Source organism: Nymphalis io, chromosome 8, assembly GCF_905147045.1.
Source record: "Nymphalis io chromosome 8, ilAglIoxx1.1, whole genome shotgun sequence".
In the NCBI taxonomy this organism is placed as follows: Eukaryota; Metazoa; Arthropoda; class Insecta; order Lepidoptera; family Nymphalidae; genus Nymphalis; species Nymphalis io.
The window spans coordinates 6,081,304-6,100,515 of NC_065895.1; the positions used below are offsets into that span (position 1 = coordinate 6,081,304).

Genomic DNA, 19,212 nt, shown 5'->3' on the forward strand with positions numbered 1-19,212 from the left:
AAATTATGGATATATAAATTGTAAATTTCAATTAATCCTTCACATCAAATATCACAAAGAAAATAAAACCGTGAATCCTTTTAACCTTATTATCATGTGTACTTCCTTTGTCAAACACTGACTGATCCAATTTTGAAGAACTGCAAATATATTACTTCGACCCTGAATGTTGCAAAGCAATAAACCCAAGTTTCACACTTTCTGTTCGTGTCTCTGTAGTGAATCGAAGTGTAATGCCGAGTTGGATAATTAGTTTGCTGGAAAACACCCACAACATTCAATAATATATTTATTTAGTAGAACTTTAGAAAGTTTTAGAGATTATATCTTTTCTCCGAGTCGTATACCGTCCTTAATTTTCTATATCATGTTTGAGTTTTAGATACCTATAAACTTTTTCATTTCGCCCGACGTTTTGAAAGGATTGCAAATAAAAGCCAAATATAATTTATGATATGAATAGTATAAATTGTGAAAGCTTAAAATAATCCTCAATTATAACTTTTAATAAAAACTGAAAAAAATTTAGTAAGTCTGTTGCGTACATTATTCCTTTTTATAATAACCATGATCGTAATGGTGAAAAAAATAAATATAAACGTGAAAAGTAAATCAGACTTGTTTTAATTTGTTTTTTTTTGCCATTGTCCCTATAGATCTTGCTTATGGTAGACATAGAGTTCTTGGACAGACTTATGACACGAACAAAGAACTAAATTCAGGAGTTGTATCAAAACACTATGCAAACAGCGATATAAGAACAAATAATTAAACAAATTTCTCGAACTCTTTAAACTAAAACTTAGTACTTTAAAAAATATGTAATTTTCCGCATGTTACTATAATACAATACTTCTACTTTAGAGTTTAAAGTAAGTAAAGGAATAAAGAAGTATAAAATTAAAAATTAATTATTTCTATTGTATATGCATCTTTTGTTTAAGTAATCACCTCTATCTATGTTCACTTTTGCTAAAATTTGTATCTACGCAGCCACTTGCAAGATATGATATGACTCGCGATGTATAAGATAAGACCTAATTCACGCGTATTGTAAATATTTAATGTTTCATAATTTTAAAATTATACAACTTCGGTGCGTTCAAGTCGATGGTCTGAGATAGCCGCTGCGATAAATACTTATAACAGAAAACGAAATATATAAATAAAACAACGTCTTTTTTATGAATTTATTAAACATTTATTTAAATAAGTAAAAATTATTAAACATTTGTTATAAAATAATTTTTAAAAAGAGTTAAGAAAAAAAATTAAACATCGTATACAATGTTTATATAAAAACAAGATCAATTGGTATAGTGTTCAAGCTTCTTAATAATGTAAAAAAAAATTACTTATTTTCAAGTATACAGCCTTATGATTAAAAAAAAAAATACATTTTGGACCCTAACATTGAACTAACAACGGATAGATTATATAAAATGTTATGTCTAGAAATTTAAATATTACTCTATCTAGTTTTTGCGTCTCGGCTCAAAAGACGCAATGACTAGAACTTATACATAGTATATGCATAAGAAAATTTATATCTTAACACACTTTACAAAATTTACAAGTACTATATATAATTACTATTAATTATATAATCTTAATATACGAATGAAAATAGTAAAGTTAAACTTGTAATAATTAAAATAATATGTTACAAAGATTACAGCTAATTCCTTCGATCTTGCTTTAAAGTTACAAAGGGCGGGATAAACCTGAAAATAGAAAAATATATATTAATCAATTAATATTATAAATATTACAATTTTTATATTATTTTATAGAGCATACCATTATAGAAATCCTTTAAATGTTGTTAGGCATGTAACGGCGACTGAACAAAAAGGTTTTTATGGACGATTAGTTCTAAAAAACACGAGACAAACACTCTTAAGAGCTATAAATAATAACATTCGTTATTGTCCGGCTGACCTTCAAATAATATGAAAAATATATTTTCATTCGGGCAATTGAATAATATGGATAAACTAGTATTTAAGTAATTAATTATAAATAAAAATATTTTTCTACAAATATAAAAATATATTATAAATTAACAATACAAAAATACTTTATAGGTACTATATTTTAATTTGTTTTTTTTTTTTTTTTACAATAATCGACATACTACTCAACACAAGATAAAATAGATGATTAAAAACCGTGAAGTTAGTATTTTTTGATTTTCAAATAGGATATATATAAACTATATTTGATTGAAATAACTTCGTAAGTGAAGTGTCTTGGCGACACTACGGGAGAATCTACATTTCGAATTGGTGATAGTTTTACATATAGTAATACAATCATGTAAAATGACGATGAAAACGTGCTTGTTAAAGCTTTATTGAATAAAGTATAATTCGATTTTTATTTCATATGTTTTCATCTTAGGAAAGCACCAGTACCTAATATTGAACTTGGAATTACAGTAGTATAAACCACATCTTATTCCATCAACGTCCTGGAAACCATGGGGTATTATAGCATTTGTTATTGTAATAAGCCTGGCTCACTTGTCTTTCGAACCAGACGCACAATACAGAGTAAAGTAAAGTAAAGTAAAGTAAAGTAAAGTAAAGTAACAGCCTGTGAATGTCCCACTGCTGGGCTAAAGGCCTCCTCTCCTCTTTTTGAGGAGAAGGTTTGGAGCTTATTCCACCACGCTGCTCCAATGCGGGTTGGTGGAATACACATGTGGCAGAATTTCAGTGAAATTAGACACATACAGGTTTCCTCACGATGTTTTCCTTCACCAATAACCTAAAATACAGAGTACTAACCTTCAATACAGAGTAGTGATTAATTAATGGGTGGTTAAACTCACTTAACGGGCTTTCACAAATCCCTACCACAGGTTGCTGTCTTTACAGTGATAATAATGTTATTGATAAAAATTTTGTTTTCATTAATGTACAAAATTGTAAAGAGTATTTATTACAGATTAAATATCATAAAAAAATAAAATACAAGTGAGCAATATATTTTAAAGTACAAATACGGTTAAGACACGAAGCGATTAAAAAAAATTTAATGTAAAACCGCGTGCTACCGAAAAAACGGTTAAAACTAAAAGCAAAACTGATGAAAAGGCATTCGCGTTCTTGTCATTTTTAATTATCGTTTTTAAAAGCGAACTATTTCCGAAATAGAGATTATTTGCTAAGTTTTATTATTCGAGCATAATATTATACATACCGTTATGGTGTTGTAAGACGATGATTGATTGCCGATTGAGTAATTTGTATCATTGTTATTAGTATTAGCAACGTTAATTGATTTCATCGCCTTAATATTAACAAAAAATAATTTTAATTTACTATTATGTAATTAATGTAATATATTTAAAAGCTATTATGTTTGTTGTAAGAACGACTGTTGAAGAATGACTGTTATACAAAACAGATGTAATTAATATAATTTAATTGTTGACTAACCGATTGGAAATCACTAATATTTTTAATACAACTTTATTATAAACCAAACAATATATTGAATTGAAATATAAAAAAATAATACTGGTGTTAAAAATTGATTAATCGTGGGTGGTCTTTAAGGTTCCCCACATAACAAAGATACAAGTATTTTTTTCTTCAAATTTATTTTTATTTATATCTACATAATCTCCTTATAGCCACTTCTCCCAGCAATGCTCTCATCTCTTTAACCCCCATCCAAATAGTAATTCGGATATTTACCTACAAAATAATCATTAACGAATGTGATGGCGTCCTCATTTGACTAGAACCTCGGTCCTCTAAGCGTAACTTAGAAAATAAAAAAGTCACTGAGGCCTAGATCTGGTGATTAAAGAAGTTGGTTAAGCATTAAAACATAGTTTGTTTATTTTCGCCATGGCCACCGCTGAAGTGTGAGACAGCGCGTCATACTTTTTTCTTCTGTGTCCCGCAATTTCTGCCTTTAACTTGTCAAGTAATGATGCGTAGCATACGTTTGTAATGTTTTTCCTTTCTGAACTACTATCCCACAAAAACAGTTACTTTCACTTGACGAGCCGAAAAAGGCATTTCTTTTTATTTTGAAGCCAATTCCCCTTTCGCAGACCGCTGTTGTGACTGTATTTTTACAGTAATTAATTGGCGCTAAGAGATTGATTTTTTGTGCCTAAATTGAGCAAGAGCGCGTTAAAAATTTTCATTCGACTACGTTTTTGAATAAACTTTGCTCAAGTTAGACCAACGCACGGATAGCTTTGTCATGCCTAAATCACGGCTAACACGTACTTACGAGATATTCATATACTTTGCTACCTAGCGAATAAAGTGATTATTCGACGGTTTTATAGCACCATTTGGTGAACTTGAGCGATTTTATCGTCAGTAGTTGAGGTTTCTGAGTGTCAAAATTTCACATTGGTAAATGATAGTGCAGATTTATCGTATACAGCGTCCAACTTTTCTCGTCTTTAATTTGTGTAGATGTATTGGCTATAGGATTTCAAAAATAAATATTTAATGAATGCTTACATTTCAAATAATAAAAGCGCATTCAAAAGATAGAAATTTCCTAGATTTTGTTGTCATGTTTATATTGAGGTCGGAAACTTTTCAGACCACCACGTTCACGGTATTCAATTGTAAATTAATTATAATATTAAAAAAAAAAAAAATGAAAAGTTAAGTAACAATTACCAAGAAACCATAATTATTGAATAACTTATTCAATTACCAATACTTATTTTTACATTTAAACAAGGAATCCTTATAATATTATCAAACCGTTTCAGAAGTCGATGTACTTAAATCTAATGCCGAATCTAATCGTTTACCTGTTAAAATCTATATGATACTCTCCACCACCCTGGTGAGGGCGGGGATCGGTCGCTATAGCGGACCGGTGACCTGGAACAAAGCCATCTTATTCAAAACATATTTAATAAATGTATACGAAGGCATTCAACGTTTATGTAATCGTACGTAAAGTTCAATTACTATGTAATATTGAAATATTTTAAAAAGCTTTAACAAAATATATTGAGTTTTTTGAATGATTCACAAAAAGTGGGTAAATATATGCATATATTTAATTAAAATTTTTAATAAAACTAACCACATAGTGCATAACAGTTAATAAGCGAATTCGTACGGTACGGTATATGAATTATAGAAACGATATATTAAATAATACGCGGCTTAAATTATTGTTTATAATATGTACATAGTAGTATAGTAGATAAATGAAACAATAAGTTGCAAACATGATTATATAAATAAGATGTATTAAATTTTCATTCCCTAACAAAAAATATACACTATATTTTGATTTTTTTCAAAAACAATCAGTCACATGGTTTTAGAAATATGTATATACATGATTTTTTTAGCTTCTGTATAGATCATTGTATATTTAATAATTTATATATAAATATTGAGTTACGTTGTTAACTGTTACAATTCATCTGGGTCTGTTTAGTAGGTTACATTTATAAAAAAAGGTCTAGTTACATTAATTTCTTGTCGAGACCGAATCCTAAGGGATGAGATATTAAGAACTTAACGATTTAATTTTGTTGCTTTGTATTTCTATGGAAATTATTAACAAATTTAATGATAATCGGATTGTGTTCTTTAAACCAGTGAAATAATTTGTTTATATTGTTTTCTTAGGAAGTGACAGATACTCCATCATTCCGCTTTATTTATTCAAAACGTCGCAACTTGAGCCTTCGCTTTAACTTGCCTAACGCAATAAAGTTTAAAAAGTATTATATGAGAAGACGATTCGTCCAAAATTAATTAAGTATTACAAAATATCTCGAAATATCAACTCATCGTTTATTAATTACTTCGTTAATAAATTAACTATATAAGTGACTTTTAAGGATTACCATCGCCGTTTTTCTTTTCACGCCATTCTTATTGATGTATGCATATTATATTTCGAGAAAAGCTGATTTAATGTCAATTTGTGACAGAGCTTATTTTGTAGTTTCAATAGATTAGGTTACGTAAAAATTTGTAAAGAAAATAGCCACCCCTTGAAAGCTGAGTAATAACCTATTTATGTAAAGAAAAAAGAAAAAGAACTTAGATTTTAATTTAAAAGAATTACCTAGGCTTTATTCTCAGCTCTTTAGTTTTTACTGCTTTAGTTTCTAGAAAAATATTTTTAATGTTTATATTTTATTTCATACGATATGTATGAAATAAAATATATATAAAATAAGTATGCAATAGAAAAATAAACGAATAGTTGTTTTTTCTATTATGTTGCTCATTACAAACGCGGACGCAAAACAAAATTAATGAAATTTGTTATAAAAGCCCATTATCTTACTCTTTTAATTATTCATAAAGATAAAAAAATTCTAAAATTTTTGTTACATATGCTATTATGTATATTGAAAAATAACTTATGAAAGATAATCCTTTAATATTTAAAATATTCAAAGTAGAAATACCGAAGAAATGATATGTAGAAATGATACTCAAGGGTATACAAAGTATATACCTATCATGATTTTATCTCGGACCCCGCTCTCTATTAAAGTGGACATAATGAACAATAAGTAATTTGTAAACACATTAACTTTATTGTTAACAACATATTACGAAACAAGTATTAATAAAAACAAAAAGTTAAACACGTCGTCCTTTACCTAAACATGTCTTATTTTAAACGAAACTTCGTTGACGTGTATTTATTAGGTATATTGTTTATGCTTCTAAACGTATTTCAAGTATTAATTACGTAAAACTTTAACACGTTATTTCTGCTTTTAAACCAGATTTTGTACTCGTCGATTCATAAATATTATATATAACAAAAGCAATGTCTAAACTTTAAGACATAATAAGTTTGAAATTTCCATTGCCGAATATTTAAATCTATTAAGAAATAATTTAGTAAAATACTGATTTTGAGACATAGCATTTTCAAAGATTTTGACTCATCAAGACTACTCGGTTAAAAAGTCATTATTTTTGCTAAGCCAATAGAAATGAGAATTATAGTTATGCGTTTTTAAGATTAGACTAAAGTGACGCGCTTAAAACGCATTAAAAAGTGACGAGACAATAGTGCTGTTATTTAGATTTTACATTATTGAGGGTTGATTGAAAAAAACAATGTCTTTTCCCAAGGTTATCTTATGGAGACAGTTAAAATAATTTATTGAATCAGTTAAGAAGTTTAGTTTTAAAAAAAAAACAGACAGACAGACTTTCGAATTTCTAACCTAATAATACATAAAATGTTGTGAGAACATTATTTTGTATCTCGCCAGTTCGTAAAGCAAGCTTTATAAACGATAATTATGTTCATTATTTAATTAAAAACGTAATAATACTCGTATAAACATATCTTTAGATCAATATACATTTGTTTTAGTTCTTACCTGCGTTGTAGGTTCCAGCTTAGTACCGAATTTGGCCGGTTCTTCAGTTGCGTACAGCATGCGTCGTGCTAATCGAGCGAAGGTACATCTAAATTGCCTACTCATACTGCAGTACAACACGAAGTTCACTGAAGACGTGAACAGTGCCAACACATCCATCAGGTCACCTGCGAACACAATTATGTTACTAAAAATATTTATTATATTAAACAACGTTAAAACTGAAATAGATGCCATAGAAAATACGAAATTTATTAAACCAGACGATCGTCCTTGAGACTGAGTCTTGATTCTAAAAATATTATCGGTATAAATAATAATAAATGTTTCGTCAACATTTACAAAAAGTAGGATTTTTGGATTACTTCTTCAATAATATTTTGTCGCAATTTTTTATGTTGTCGTATTAAAGTATTTCTTTCTACACTATTGCGTTCCTTTCTTATTGTATTATATCAATATATTTTCTATAACCAAAACATATTCAACTATTTTTTTATAGATTTACCGTCAGTTGAAATAACAAGTAACGTCGGATTCGCTAAGCCCACTAAGCATTGAGCGCTCATTGGTTGTGTATTGCGTCAACTATAATTGACCAATGACCATTCAAATTAAAGTTAAAATAATTATTGTGACTTTGACATACGTTTCTCAAATTAGAGGAAAGTAAACTTTTAAGCTATACATTTGAAATAATATGTATAAATAAAAAAAAGTCCAAATTACAAATCGTTGAAATTCTTTTTAAAAAATAATATCTTTTCCCGTCGACGAATTAATTAACAACTTTAACGTAATATCAGAGAACATAAATACAATTTTGTTTAGCTATTCATATATCTATATTTCTACACTAATATTATAAATGCGAAAGTAACTGTGACCGTCTATTACGTTTTTGCGGCCGAGCCACTGAAATCGATTTTTATGAAATTTGGTAAAAAAATATTTTGTTAATTTATCTTAAGTAGATAGACGAAACAAATGGGTCATGTCTAAGTGTTTACCTCTATCTACAAAAACATACATTGACATTGTAAGGAATTTCCTTCTTAATCGTCAATATTCCGTCAACCATGGTATATATATAGTGGTGTGTTTCGCACACACAGGCCTCCGGTTCTACGTGTTCTATCCACATAATGTTATGATGTAACAAAGTAATCGAGGGCCTCGTTTGATATTTCACGCGTGTTTAATTATTTTTGTAACAGAATCCTAGTTTTGCTTACATTTGTTTGGCTAATATAAATATTTATAACCGTGCGAACGACCCACTGGTAACCATAATCGTTATAATATCACGATTAAATTGTATTCAACCGAGGTTAGACGTGTTGAATATTCAATCATGTGTGTGTGGGTGTTTACGAGTACATCGTATAATTGTTTTTGTTCGATCGGCAGGTTAATATTTTAGAGAGTAGTTTCAGATAATAAGGAATACACGTACAATACTGACGAATTCAAAACATATCTACACATTTAGGTAATTACTAATGCCACATAAGACCACTATCTTTCGAAAATTTTCACTAGCAATCTGAAGACAGGAAGGAATCGGTATTATATTTCCGTGTCCTGATCTTTATTGGGTTTTTGTCTGATAATTAATGAGTAAATTAAAGCCTGTATTTACTTATTAAATACCGGCTTATGCACATTTGACTAGTTCGAAATTTGTTTAGTTGAATGACAAAATAGTATAATTAATTTACCGATTTAAAATAAAATATATTTTTTTATAAATATTAGTATCTACAGCTTATTGAACGCTAATGCATTATAACCATATAAATATATAAAATTTTCAATTCAAACCTATTGGAATGCGTTCCATTTTTTATGTTGTGAATATTCAGTAGTAAATTAAACACAGTAAACTATTGACAGCAATAAATTATACAATGATCTTCACAAAACTCTTTCTATATAGAAATAAACAAAACACCTCGATACTTAAATTAATCTTAATACTTTTACAGCGTTATACTATATTTGACCAATGAAAAGTAAATCTATATTTTCTCTACTCACCGATTAGGTGAAGATTACAATGAAGATATACAAACGCTTTGATATTAAGATTCAGTTATCCTTATAAATACATTTAAAAGGTTTCTGCTAACATTAAATTATAACACGGTTGTAAAATAAAACTAAAAAAAATATCTTGTCAATAATCAACCTCAATCCTTTGTCTTAAATTTAAAAGTTAAATTAAATAATACTTCAGTATTTATATGTGAGTAATAGTAACATAGGTTTAAACTTTTCGTTGAAAAAACATTTAATATTGAACGTAGAGAATAAAAGAAAGATTAGAAGTTTAATGATTCCCGACAAAAAGTACTCAAGAAGTTTTGCTTTTCCTTTAGCGGAAACTCTTTGAGTGCTCTTAAAAATTATAAAATTATTTAAATGACCGAGTTATTCAACTTGCAAAGTATTTGTATTGTCTTAAATTATTAAACTTTGCTAATAAATAATGAGATATATCCGCTTATATTTGTAATGCTCAGGAAACACAGACGCTGGAAGAGCATTATGACTGTGCTTTTGAGCCAAGTGATAATGCTATATTACCCAAATTACTTTACAATTAATACGACTTTAATCACTCAATAATCGCTTTGACCAAAAAAAGTAATGATGCTGTCAAATCTACTCGATCTCTCTATTCTCAAATCTTGTCGGCTCGAGTATATATATATTTTTTTCCCCTAATAAATTTTCTTTGCAATATAATTTAATAATAAATCGAGCAGACACTCTAAAATCTCAGAATGGAGGCACTTTCGAATATTTAAATTAGCTATTCAATACAGAAAATTTATGAAAATTGAAACGAGAATCGAGAATCAACATTTCCTCCGTATATTTGAAAAAATTGACTTTATGATTTCTATCTTATATGGCGTCATATTTTTATAGATAATACGAGTATGTATAGTTTTTATAACAAAATTATACATAATGTAGTCAAATATATTCTAATGCCACAATATTGCGACATATATATGCTTAATATTTGTTAAATTTATTCGCAACTTCGTAGCATATGATGTGAGTCTCAAAGTTTCAATCAATTTGATGTAGAAGTCGACATATTTAATTAGACATCTCCTGGAACTCATTAAAATATTTTCAATTTTGTTAAAGTATTATTATTTTCGTGGAATGCAAATATTAATTTTATACTCCGTCTCTAAGAGAATATTTGATTTTTGTTTCGCGTTTATGTTATGTATTGGTATGTAAATAAAAGCTGAGCGTTTACAAACAAGACCTGAATTTTAAGACAGTATTGCCGTTCGACCTATTTTGTGGTGATATATCGACTTTTGTCAGTTACCTGAGAAGAGTGATCGATGTGCTCTCTTTGGTGATTTTATAAAATATCTCGATCGACTTGCCACCACTGGCTTAGTTCGAAGTGTTTGTTGTGACCGAGTATGAGCTAGAACGCTTGGATTGCGTGTTGAAACCTCCATACATGGCATCGATTGCTTTTGCGTTGCGGCTGCTAAAAAGCTGCCTCTTTATCGTCGTGTTTCCTAAGACAACGAAGGAGGCAACCTCGTAAACCTGCGTATTATTACTTATATCTAATAGTAGTCGAAGCTGGCAAGCTCTTTGAGTGGATCAGCGCAAATCATCGTCGAAGTGCCTGCCTCGACAATCTTTCATGGTTTCAACATGACCGAGAGCCCGTTCAACTTACGACAGGGCTGTTATAACTTAGGGCTGGCTGATTAAATTCGCCATCATGCACGTCAGTTCTCTGATGAGTTGTTCTGCGTACTCGCTTATTTGTATGTCCTTCTATATAAACGTTTTCTCGATCCGTTCTTAAATTCCACCCGTAGCTAGTAGTAATGTAACTAACAGTATAAATATTTATTAAAAATTTGAAATGTTCGTTCGAAATTCCATTATTATTAAAGATTACATGCTTTGGTTTAAAATACACGGCCAGATTTCATAATCAAGACAGCAAAGTATCTTAATATGTAAGTAATTAATGTTTCTTTGATATCTTTTTGGTCAAAAAATGTTTTAACGGTCGGCTATAAGATCATTAACTCCCGTAATTGGCAGTAATTGAATAGACTTTCTGTTCACTGCTCACCGTGTAGCTGGCTTTCAGAATAACTAAATAACCACTTTCTTTTTGAGCTCGAATAAATGGTTTCAGTTGTATTAAGAACTTGACGTCTTCCTACAAGTATAAGTAACTCCAACAAAAAATTATAATAAATGAATATGATTAAAAAATGTATACATTTATGTAGAAGTTTTATAAATGGATTATGTGTATTTTATACATAGCAAACTGGCATACTCTTTAAAAACTTTTACTAGGAACATGTATAAGTATTATATATTTTTAAGGTTTTTCAATGTATACCTTATTAAGTTAATAATAATTGTATAAATTGTAGTAAGTATCTGTAGCAGTATAAACTGTAGTAAATAATTATATAAGCTATAGCATAGATACTTTTTAAACATATTTCTGAATAGACTCTTTTCGCCCTCCTTATTCTTTATTCTAAGATTTTATTTTAACCTTCAACCGTCTCACCGAGGACTCGAGTTTTTAAATTTACATCTCTTAATCAATTATGCTAATAAAATTATTATTATTGGTCACGTTCGATATTTTTGGTAAACTAAGGAATCTTCTGTGGTTTAGAATAGCTATTTTTATAAAGTTAGTCTAAGATAAATTCGTAAATTATGCTTTAAAAAATATAACAGTATATTTAAATAATCGTTTTTTATTATTTTCTATGTGTTCGCGTATCGTTCATCCGATTGAGTCGAAACTTGGTAAAGTCGGCACGTGCATGAAGTTTTCTGACATATTCACCATCCATCATAGTACAACAGGTGGCACGCGAGTTATATTGCTCAAGACGCTTACAGTATAATTCCGTTTAGCGTACATTCCCATTTATTGTAACTTCATATTAAACAATTATATATATACATATTTTGTCATGGGACCCGGATGGAACAAAGTTCCTTTTGCTATATATTATGTTTATTAAATAACAGGCATGGTGATTGACAAACTTATGAAAATATTTACTTTTAATTTGAATTTGATTAGATGAATCTGGAAGTGCTATATACACTTGTAATTGACATGCATATTAAATATACTATTATTATTTTATAAATTAATCCTTTCAATGCTATATATGTATGTTGTGTGCTATTATAAATAAATATATAAATAAAATGAACATATATTACTAATAGTAATTACTATCCTTATAATATTATAAATGCGTAAGTTTGTTTGTTACGCTTTCACGTTATAACAACTCAATTAATCATTATAAAATTTTTCATACACGTTGCCAAAGGTACAGAAAAGCACATATATATGGGGAACCCTCCCTCCCCTGCTCATACTTAGCCGCGGGCGGACTCTAGTAAAGATATAAACTTAATCATAAATGTACAGCATATACCTACATGAAGAGATAATGTATATATATAGTCCTCCTCATCGATTTCGATGACGGCGACCCTAAAAATTAATTGTTATTTCTAGCATGAGCCCTAATATGGCTCGCTAGACCAAATTTGGTTTTAAAAACCCTACGACACGTGTTATAATACAATTGGCCCACAGAGTTGTATGTGTATGTGTAGGATGGCTTAGGTCTCTCTTTTCTTAACTGGCGCTTTTCGTCTAGTGCGTGAAGACGGTTTTCCTCAAACGTTTTGATCTTTTTGTAGATGGTAGAGCGCCAAGATGCCCTTTGGGAAGCGAGCTCCTCCCAACACTCTATGCCAATGTCACAAGCTTTTAGATGTCTTTTAAACACGTCCTTGTATCGCAAATACTGACCACCATGCTTCAGTTTGCCTTTAGCTAACTCCGAATAAAATACAGCTTTAGGCAAACGACGATCGTTCATGCGTAGGATATGCCCACACCATCTGAGTTGACGTTGCATCAGAAGAGCTTCCATGCCATAAATTCCAGAGCGACGCAGGACCTCTGAGTTAGGGACGTGATCCTGCCACTTGATACGTAAGATTGAACGTAGACACCTTAGGTGATATGTGTCAAGTTTTTTTTTTCATGAAGAGATAATGTAAACACCCACTAAAAGTACACATACTAAAAGCATTGTGAAAGTCGAAGTTTTTCAGTTATTTTGGATAGCGAATGACAATTCGTTATAGCGATTGGAGTGCAACGTGCTGTAGCAAAATTTCATTCCAATTAAAAAACTATGCAACTGTGGTATAAATAGTGTTCCGTTTGATGTTGCTAAATCGAACTCATACCATAATTAGTATAGCTCATTGGTTACGATACCAACGATTTACTTAATTTTTTTTAAATTTAAAAACATAACCTTTTTTTTAAATACACCGTTTTCGTATATAATCTTATTGTTAGCCTTTAACTTGAGCTAGGAAGGAGCTAGGAATACATACATACATAAATAGTTTTACAGGATAAGTATATCTTTAGATGAGAATAATTATTATAACAGTAAATTTTGAATAGAACTTGTAAAACAATAATTATATGTTCATAATCATATGTTCACACTTATAAAACTGTTTAAATACAAGAACGAAAAAATAGTAGATAAACAATTTTGACCATTAATACATCATATAATAAGGTACTTAATTACGTAATTTTCTTTTTTAATGTAAGACTACGAGGTTGACTTAATATCAACATTTTATGGACGTCGTAAGAATTTGGTAGCTCTGGCGTAGTAAGATAATGTTTCTACCAAATGTGCCATTTTTCTTCTTAGTCTAGGTAAATGTCGTGACCCAGGGATATAAGTAATATTCTTGTGACGAAATCGATGTATTTGAAAAAATCTAATGATTTTATAGTAAATTATTAAATAAATTGTGTAAATAGTAACTTCTATGATTTACTGTTTATATAGTAATTATACTCATGTATTAATTTATCTTTCATCAGAAATGGAAATCATAACAAAACAAAACTTTCGATAATAATAATTTCACAACGTTTAATGTATAAATAACTTACCGAACATACTGTAGCAGCTTTTAAAAAAGTCCGGAGCTAATGCGCTTGCAAGGCCTAGAAGACCTTGAGGAACTTCAGTGGACAGAAAGAGTCCAAGGACCGCTAGCAGCATCCTCGTAGTTCGATCAGTCCGACTCGACCTTCGCGCTGAAGACTCGTCAGCCAATGATTGTTTTTCAACCTTAACATATGTTATCTTCGTTAACTACATACAACATTCACATAAATGGAATGTTGAAAAACTTTTAGTACATCAAGTTTATATAATTTAACACGCAAGGCAATAATCAAGGGAGTTATACCTAATTGTTCGTCAAGTGTTAAATAAAGTACTTATTCTTTATAAGTTCTGATAATATAAGCGAAAATGATTTTTTTGCAATATCTGTTACTTTGCAGACACAGCAAGTCCGTAAATCATTTCTTTGATCTCAAAGTGTTCCTAAGTGTACTCTCCACGACATTCTTCTCAAAGTGAAACTTTTAAAAACATAAGCGTCTTGGAATTTCTAAGACGGTGAAGAAATATTTTAATGTGTTGTTTAATTAGGATAAAGTAAAGAAAGAAAGAAACTCTTCCATTGCCAACAATATGTGTTGACATTACACTTTTATTTTTGCTATTTACGAAACACAGATACTGATCGGTCACGATACTTTTTTCATGTTAACAGTTATTACAAAACATTAGGTATAAAGTAACTAAGTAATTTCGTTACTGGTTCCAACAATTGCACTCAAAAATATGATAATGTACGTAGTTGATAATAACACTGTGTTACATAAATCAATACAGAAATCAAGAAATATTTTTAATTAAAAAGTTTATTCTAACTATAGCATATTCTAGTCGAAAGAAGAAAATATACACAAACCTTAGATTTATGTATTCCATGCGATTTGCTAAAAGTTCTGTTATATAAGGCACTACAAACAGTTGTTTATTAATACATATATTTATTGAAAATACAACACTATTCAACTTTTTTTTATAGAATAGGAAGGCGGACGAGCATATGGGCCACCTGATGATAAGTGGTCACCAACGCCCATAGACATTGTAAGAAATGTTAACCATCGCTTACATCACCAATGCGCCACCAACCTTGGGAACTAAGATGTTATGTCCCTTGTGCCTGTAATTACACTGGCTCACTCACCCTTCAAACCGGAACACAATAATACCAATTACTGCTGTTTTGCGGTAGAATATCTGATGAGTGGGTGGTACCTACACAGACGAACTTGCACAAAACTTTACCACCAGTGAACTGAACTACTTATATTACTACTCGACTTTAATTAGTTCCAAGGTTTCGATAACAACTACGCTGACATGCAAAACGCCATTTTTTCAGAAATCCATATCAAATCATATCAAACAAATGATATCGCGTCAATTCAACGTCGAAATTGTTTATTTGTCTTTACTCCTCTTGTGGTTAGAATATGCTCGTATCGCCTAAATAAAAATCATAACAGTTTTTTTAGGATTTATTTGTACTACAGAAACGTGCACGGCGTAAAACAATTTTGTTTGTGTTCATTTACACCACATTATATGTTTAATTTTGAATGACATCAGTTTTATAATATTTACTAAATATTATAGATTCGGCAATTACAAGATCTGAAAATCTATTGTACGCGTTTTAATATATACCAGTATATGCCATTGACAACAAATAAAAAAAATACATAACTTTTTGACTGTTAACTTCTTCAGAATCTTAATTCTAGATTAATATAAAAAATATTTTATTTTATATTTGATGAACTAATTTTTTTCAACTCGTTTTGACCAAATATAATTTTATAGTATATTATATTTGACTGCCTCGTTGGTGGTTAGATGAAAGGCCACAGATTCGGTGGTCCTGGGTTCAAATCCCAGGTCGGGCTAATAAAAAAGTTATTAAGTTTTTCTGTAGAAAGTTCCCAATAGCAGCCCGGCGTCTAGAAGTTGGAAGTGTGTACACTCCCGTGCCTCGGAAAGAACGTAAAGGGTTTTGCGCCAAAACTCTTTCAGGTCGGATCAGATTGCCGTACCATAGTATTATTAAAATTAGGGAATCGAAACCTCTAATCATAGAAATTTGATAATACACTAATTTCGAAAGAGATGACATAATTTTAAAAGGCAGTATTATTACGAACGGATTATTTAAAATTTATTTAAAGCTTGTCGTTAAGTTCTTTTCTTAATAAACAATTAATGACATCTACAACCTACATTTTTCCATTTAAAAAAGCTATTCTACTGGACATTAGTATTGAAAAATATTTTTAGAACAATGTGAAACGTACATAGTCTATGTACTCGTATAAATTTCATTTCTTAATTTCATTGTTCAACAACCCACTTCTGTAAATACATAAAAATGAATAAAATGAAAATATTTTACGGTTAGGATTTTAGCTATTAAAGTAAGTTGTTGTTAGTCTATAATGAAAATAAATAATTATACTTGCCTCTTTGGATCCGATCGTCGATCTCTTTAACAATTTTTGCCTCCTTCTTTCTGTTGACGTCAACTTTGATATCAAACAAGTACTCAGTACTGACAAAGCTATACTAGGAACGAGTTTCAAAATAACACTGTATATCCACATGATTGCAGTCACTAACTCTTTGTTTTTAGACATTTCTAACACATACACGGTCCGGTTTTGTGGTAACGATAAGTCTTCGGCGAATTCTGAATTATTGTGCGGTGTCACTTCACTCGGCACTATATTCATTGCGAAATATATCGGAAGACATAAAAATGGACAAATTATGTAAGCGCTTACTATCGCTAGAGTCGTATTTTTTTTACTGCACCATGTTCTGTTTCTTTGCGGGTAAGCAATTGCAATATACCGCCAAACTGCTAAAGTAACGGCTAGCCAAATCGATATCGTATGAAACGTTTGACTGAAAATTGAATGGAAATATACAAAAACTGCCCAAGAGTAAGTGTTTTTATTAACTTGTGGGCCTATTTTGATGTTCATATGCAATGCGTATGGAATATATTCCAACATTACGAGAAGATCCGCAACAGCGAGGCCAGTGAGAATAGAATTCGTTGAACTGATCATTTCCCGGCGACTGAGTACGGCTATGTTAATAGAATTAGTCGCAGATCCAATAATACATATAACTATAGCGATGTAGCCATGTAGTCTACTGTAAGCTTTGTTAAAATTTGTAGCACCGGGCACACAATAAGCGTCCGTCGCCGTTGCGTTCGCCATCCTCGCAATTCACTTACAACGTTACACGCAATCATCAGGTTTGTGAACTTTTCCCTTTTTCATTTCCGTTCACAACTTTAACGCTCTCCTATATGATCTGTAACAAAAAATATTGATATAATTTATAATTCACAGAAGATATATTCAAAGAAACTTCATGAAGGTCTTGTAACATGTGAGATTGATTATTTTTAGTCCATCCAATTGTTGTCAAAGTGGGAGCGTTATGATATCAAATTATCTTATAATAGAATCAAGGTCTATGAATATTGGACTCGACAGCATTTTCAATTGTATCCATAATATATGTATCTATACTATACATACGAACAGACCAACAGTGTTATTCTGTAAGTACTCATTTCGTATTTTACTTGTAAAATGTTGAAAATTCACGTCCGGTGATATTTTTTTTGCATTAATTGTTTGTATGGAAAGAAAAATCGGCATGCGCAGCCTTAATAATTTACGCGTGATTTAAATCTTGTTGATCATTATCAGCATCATGCCATATAGTATATAAAATGGAAATAAAACTTCACTAGATATCCTCATAATTGAATCTAACGTCGTTATAAAAGATTAAAAAGCGACAATATTAAACAAAAACATACTACAAACACTGTTTCATTCATATCATATAGGCATTAAATAGAACGAAAATAATAACATTAAATTAATTATATTTCTACGGTCTTGTATAAAATATGTGCGTGATTATCACAACATTTGTAGCTGTTCATTAAATTTAAATTGAATATTAATTAGTTCACAAAACTATGTTTTAGTGTACTTCACTGTAGCTTACTACATTGTTACGTGAAAGCTAAATTTGTCTATAAAAATTACTAATATAAATAAACATTGTTTTATGCAGTGAATACTTATTTCTAAACATTGACTTTCAGTGTTATGTAAACCTTCAATTAGTCTTTCAGCGGTCGTTTCCAAAAAATATTTTGAGTTAATGAAGAAACTGTTTTAATATAACATCTTTAAGGTTAAATCTACAATAATAAGACAGACAACATACGCATAAAACGTGTAGTTTGGGTAAGCCCTGTGGCTTCATCAAGGTTATTACATTTTGGTTGAAATGTACGAGAATAGCTTTTAATTTTGAGTGCTATTGAGGGTAAAATGTTTAATCCGATGACAAAGTACAAGTTAATTAAGTCGTCATGAACGAAATCTACATAATTATAGCTTTATGTTGACGTTAAGCATATGAGATGTATTCACCTAGAACCGACTTAATCCCTCATTAACGAACAGATCGATAATATGATTATATTTGGCAGCTATAGCTATAGTGCTTACCTAAACACCAGCCAGATGGGATCAAAAGAAAATTAACTTCCAAGAAGTGGAAAAGGTATGGCTTAGAGAGTTGGCGATTAAACTTTCTCTGGGACGATAACAACCACAAACTTAAAATTCTATATGGATATTCCTTATACGATCAGAGAGAATCTTGTAATTAAAAAAAAACATTATTTATTTATGATAATTATTCTACTCGTAACACACACACAGCGACACCACGTACATA

At 30.2% G+C, this 19,212-nt stretch overlaps 1 protein-coding gene across 2 annotated transcripts in view; it reads right to left on the minus strand.

The window, feature by feature from the left end:
* Positions 1-1,391: 1,391 nt before the first annotated feature.
* The window catches only part of LOC126770307 (G-protein coupled receptor dmsr-1-like), a 29,292-nt gene continuing 11,471 nt past the window's right edge, over positions 1,392-19,212 (minus strand). The window contains exons 2-6 of one of the 2 annotated variants that reach the window (XM_050489665.1): positions 16,893-17,757; positions 14,421-14,601; positions 7,367-7,533; positions 4,799-4,871; positions 1,392-1,724 (exon numbers count right to left, since the gene is read on the minus strand). In XM_050489665.1, the coding sequence (XP_050345622.1) occupies positions 4,854-4,871; positions 7,367-7,533; positions 14,421-14,601; positions 16,893-17,660 (1,134 nt within the window). In that variant the 5' untranslated portion in view covers positions 17,661-17,757 and the 3' untranslated portion in view covers positions 1,392-1,724; positions 4,799-4,853. Of the gene's footprint in view, positions 1,725-4,796; positions 4,872-6,081; positions 6,125-7,366; positions 7,534-14,420; positions 14,602-16,892; positions 17,758-19,212 lie in introns of those variants that run through there. The other variant, XM_050489666.1, reaches the window with a different exon arrangement.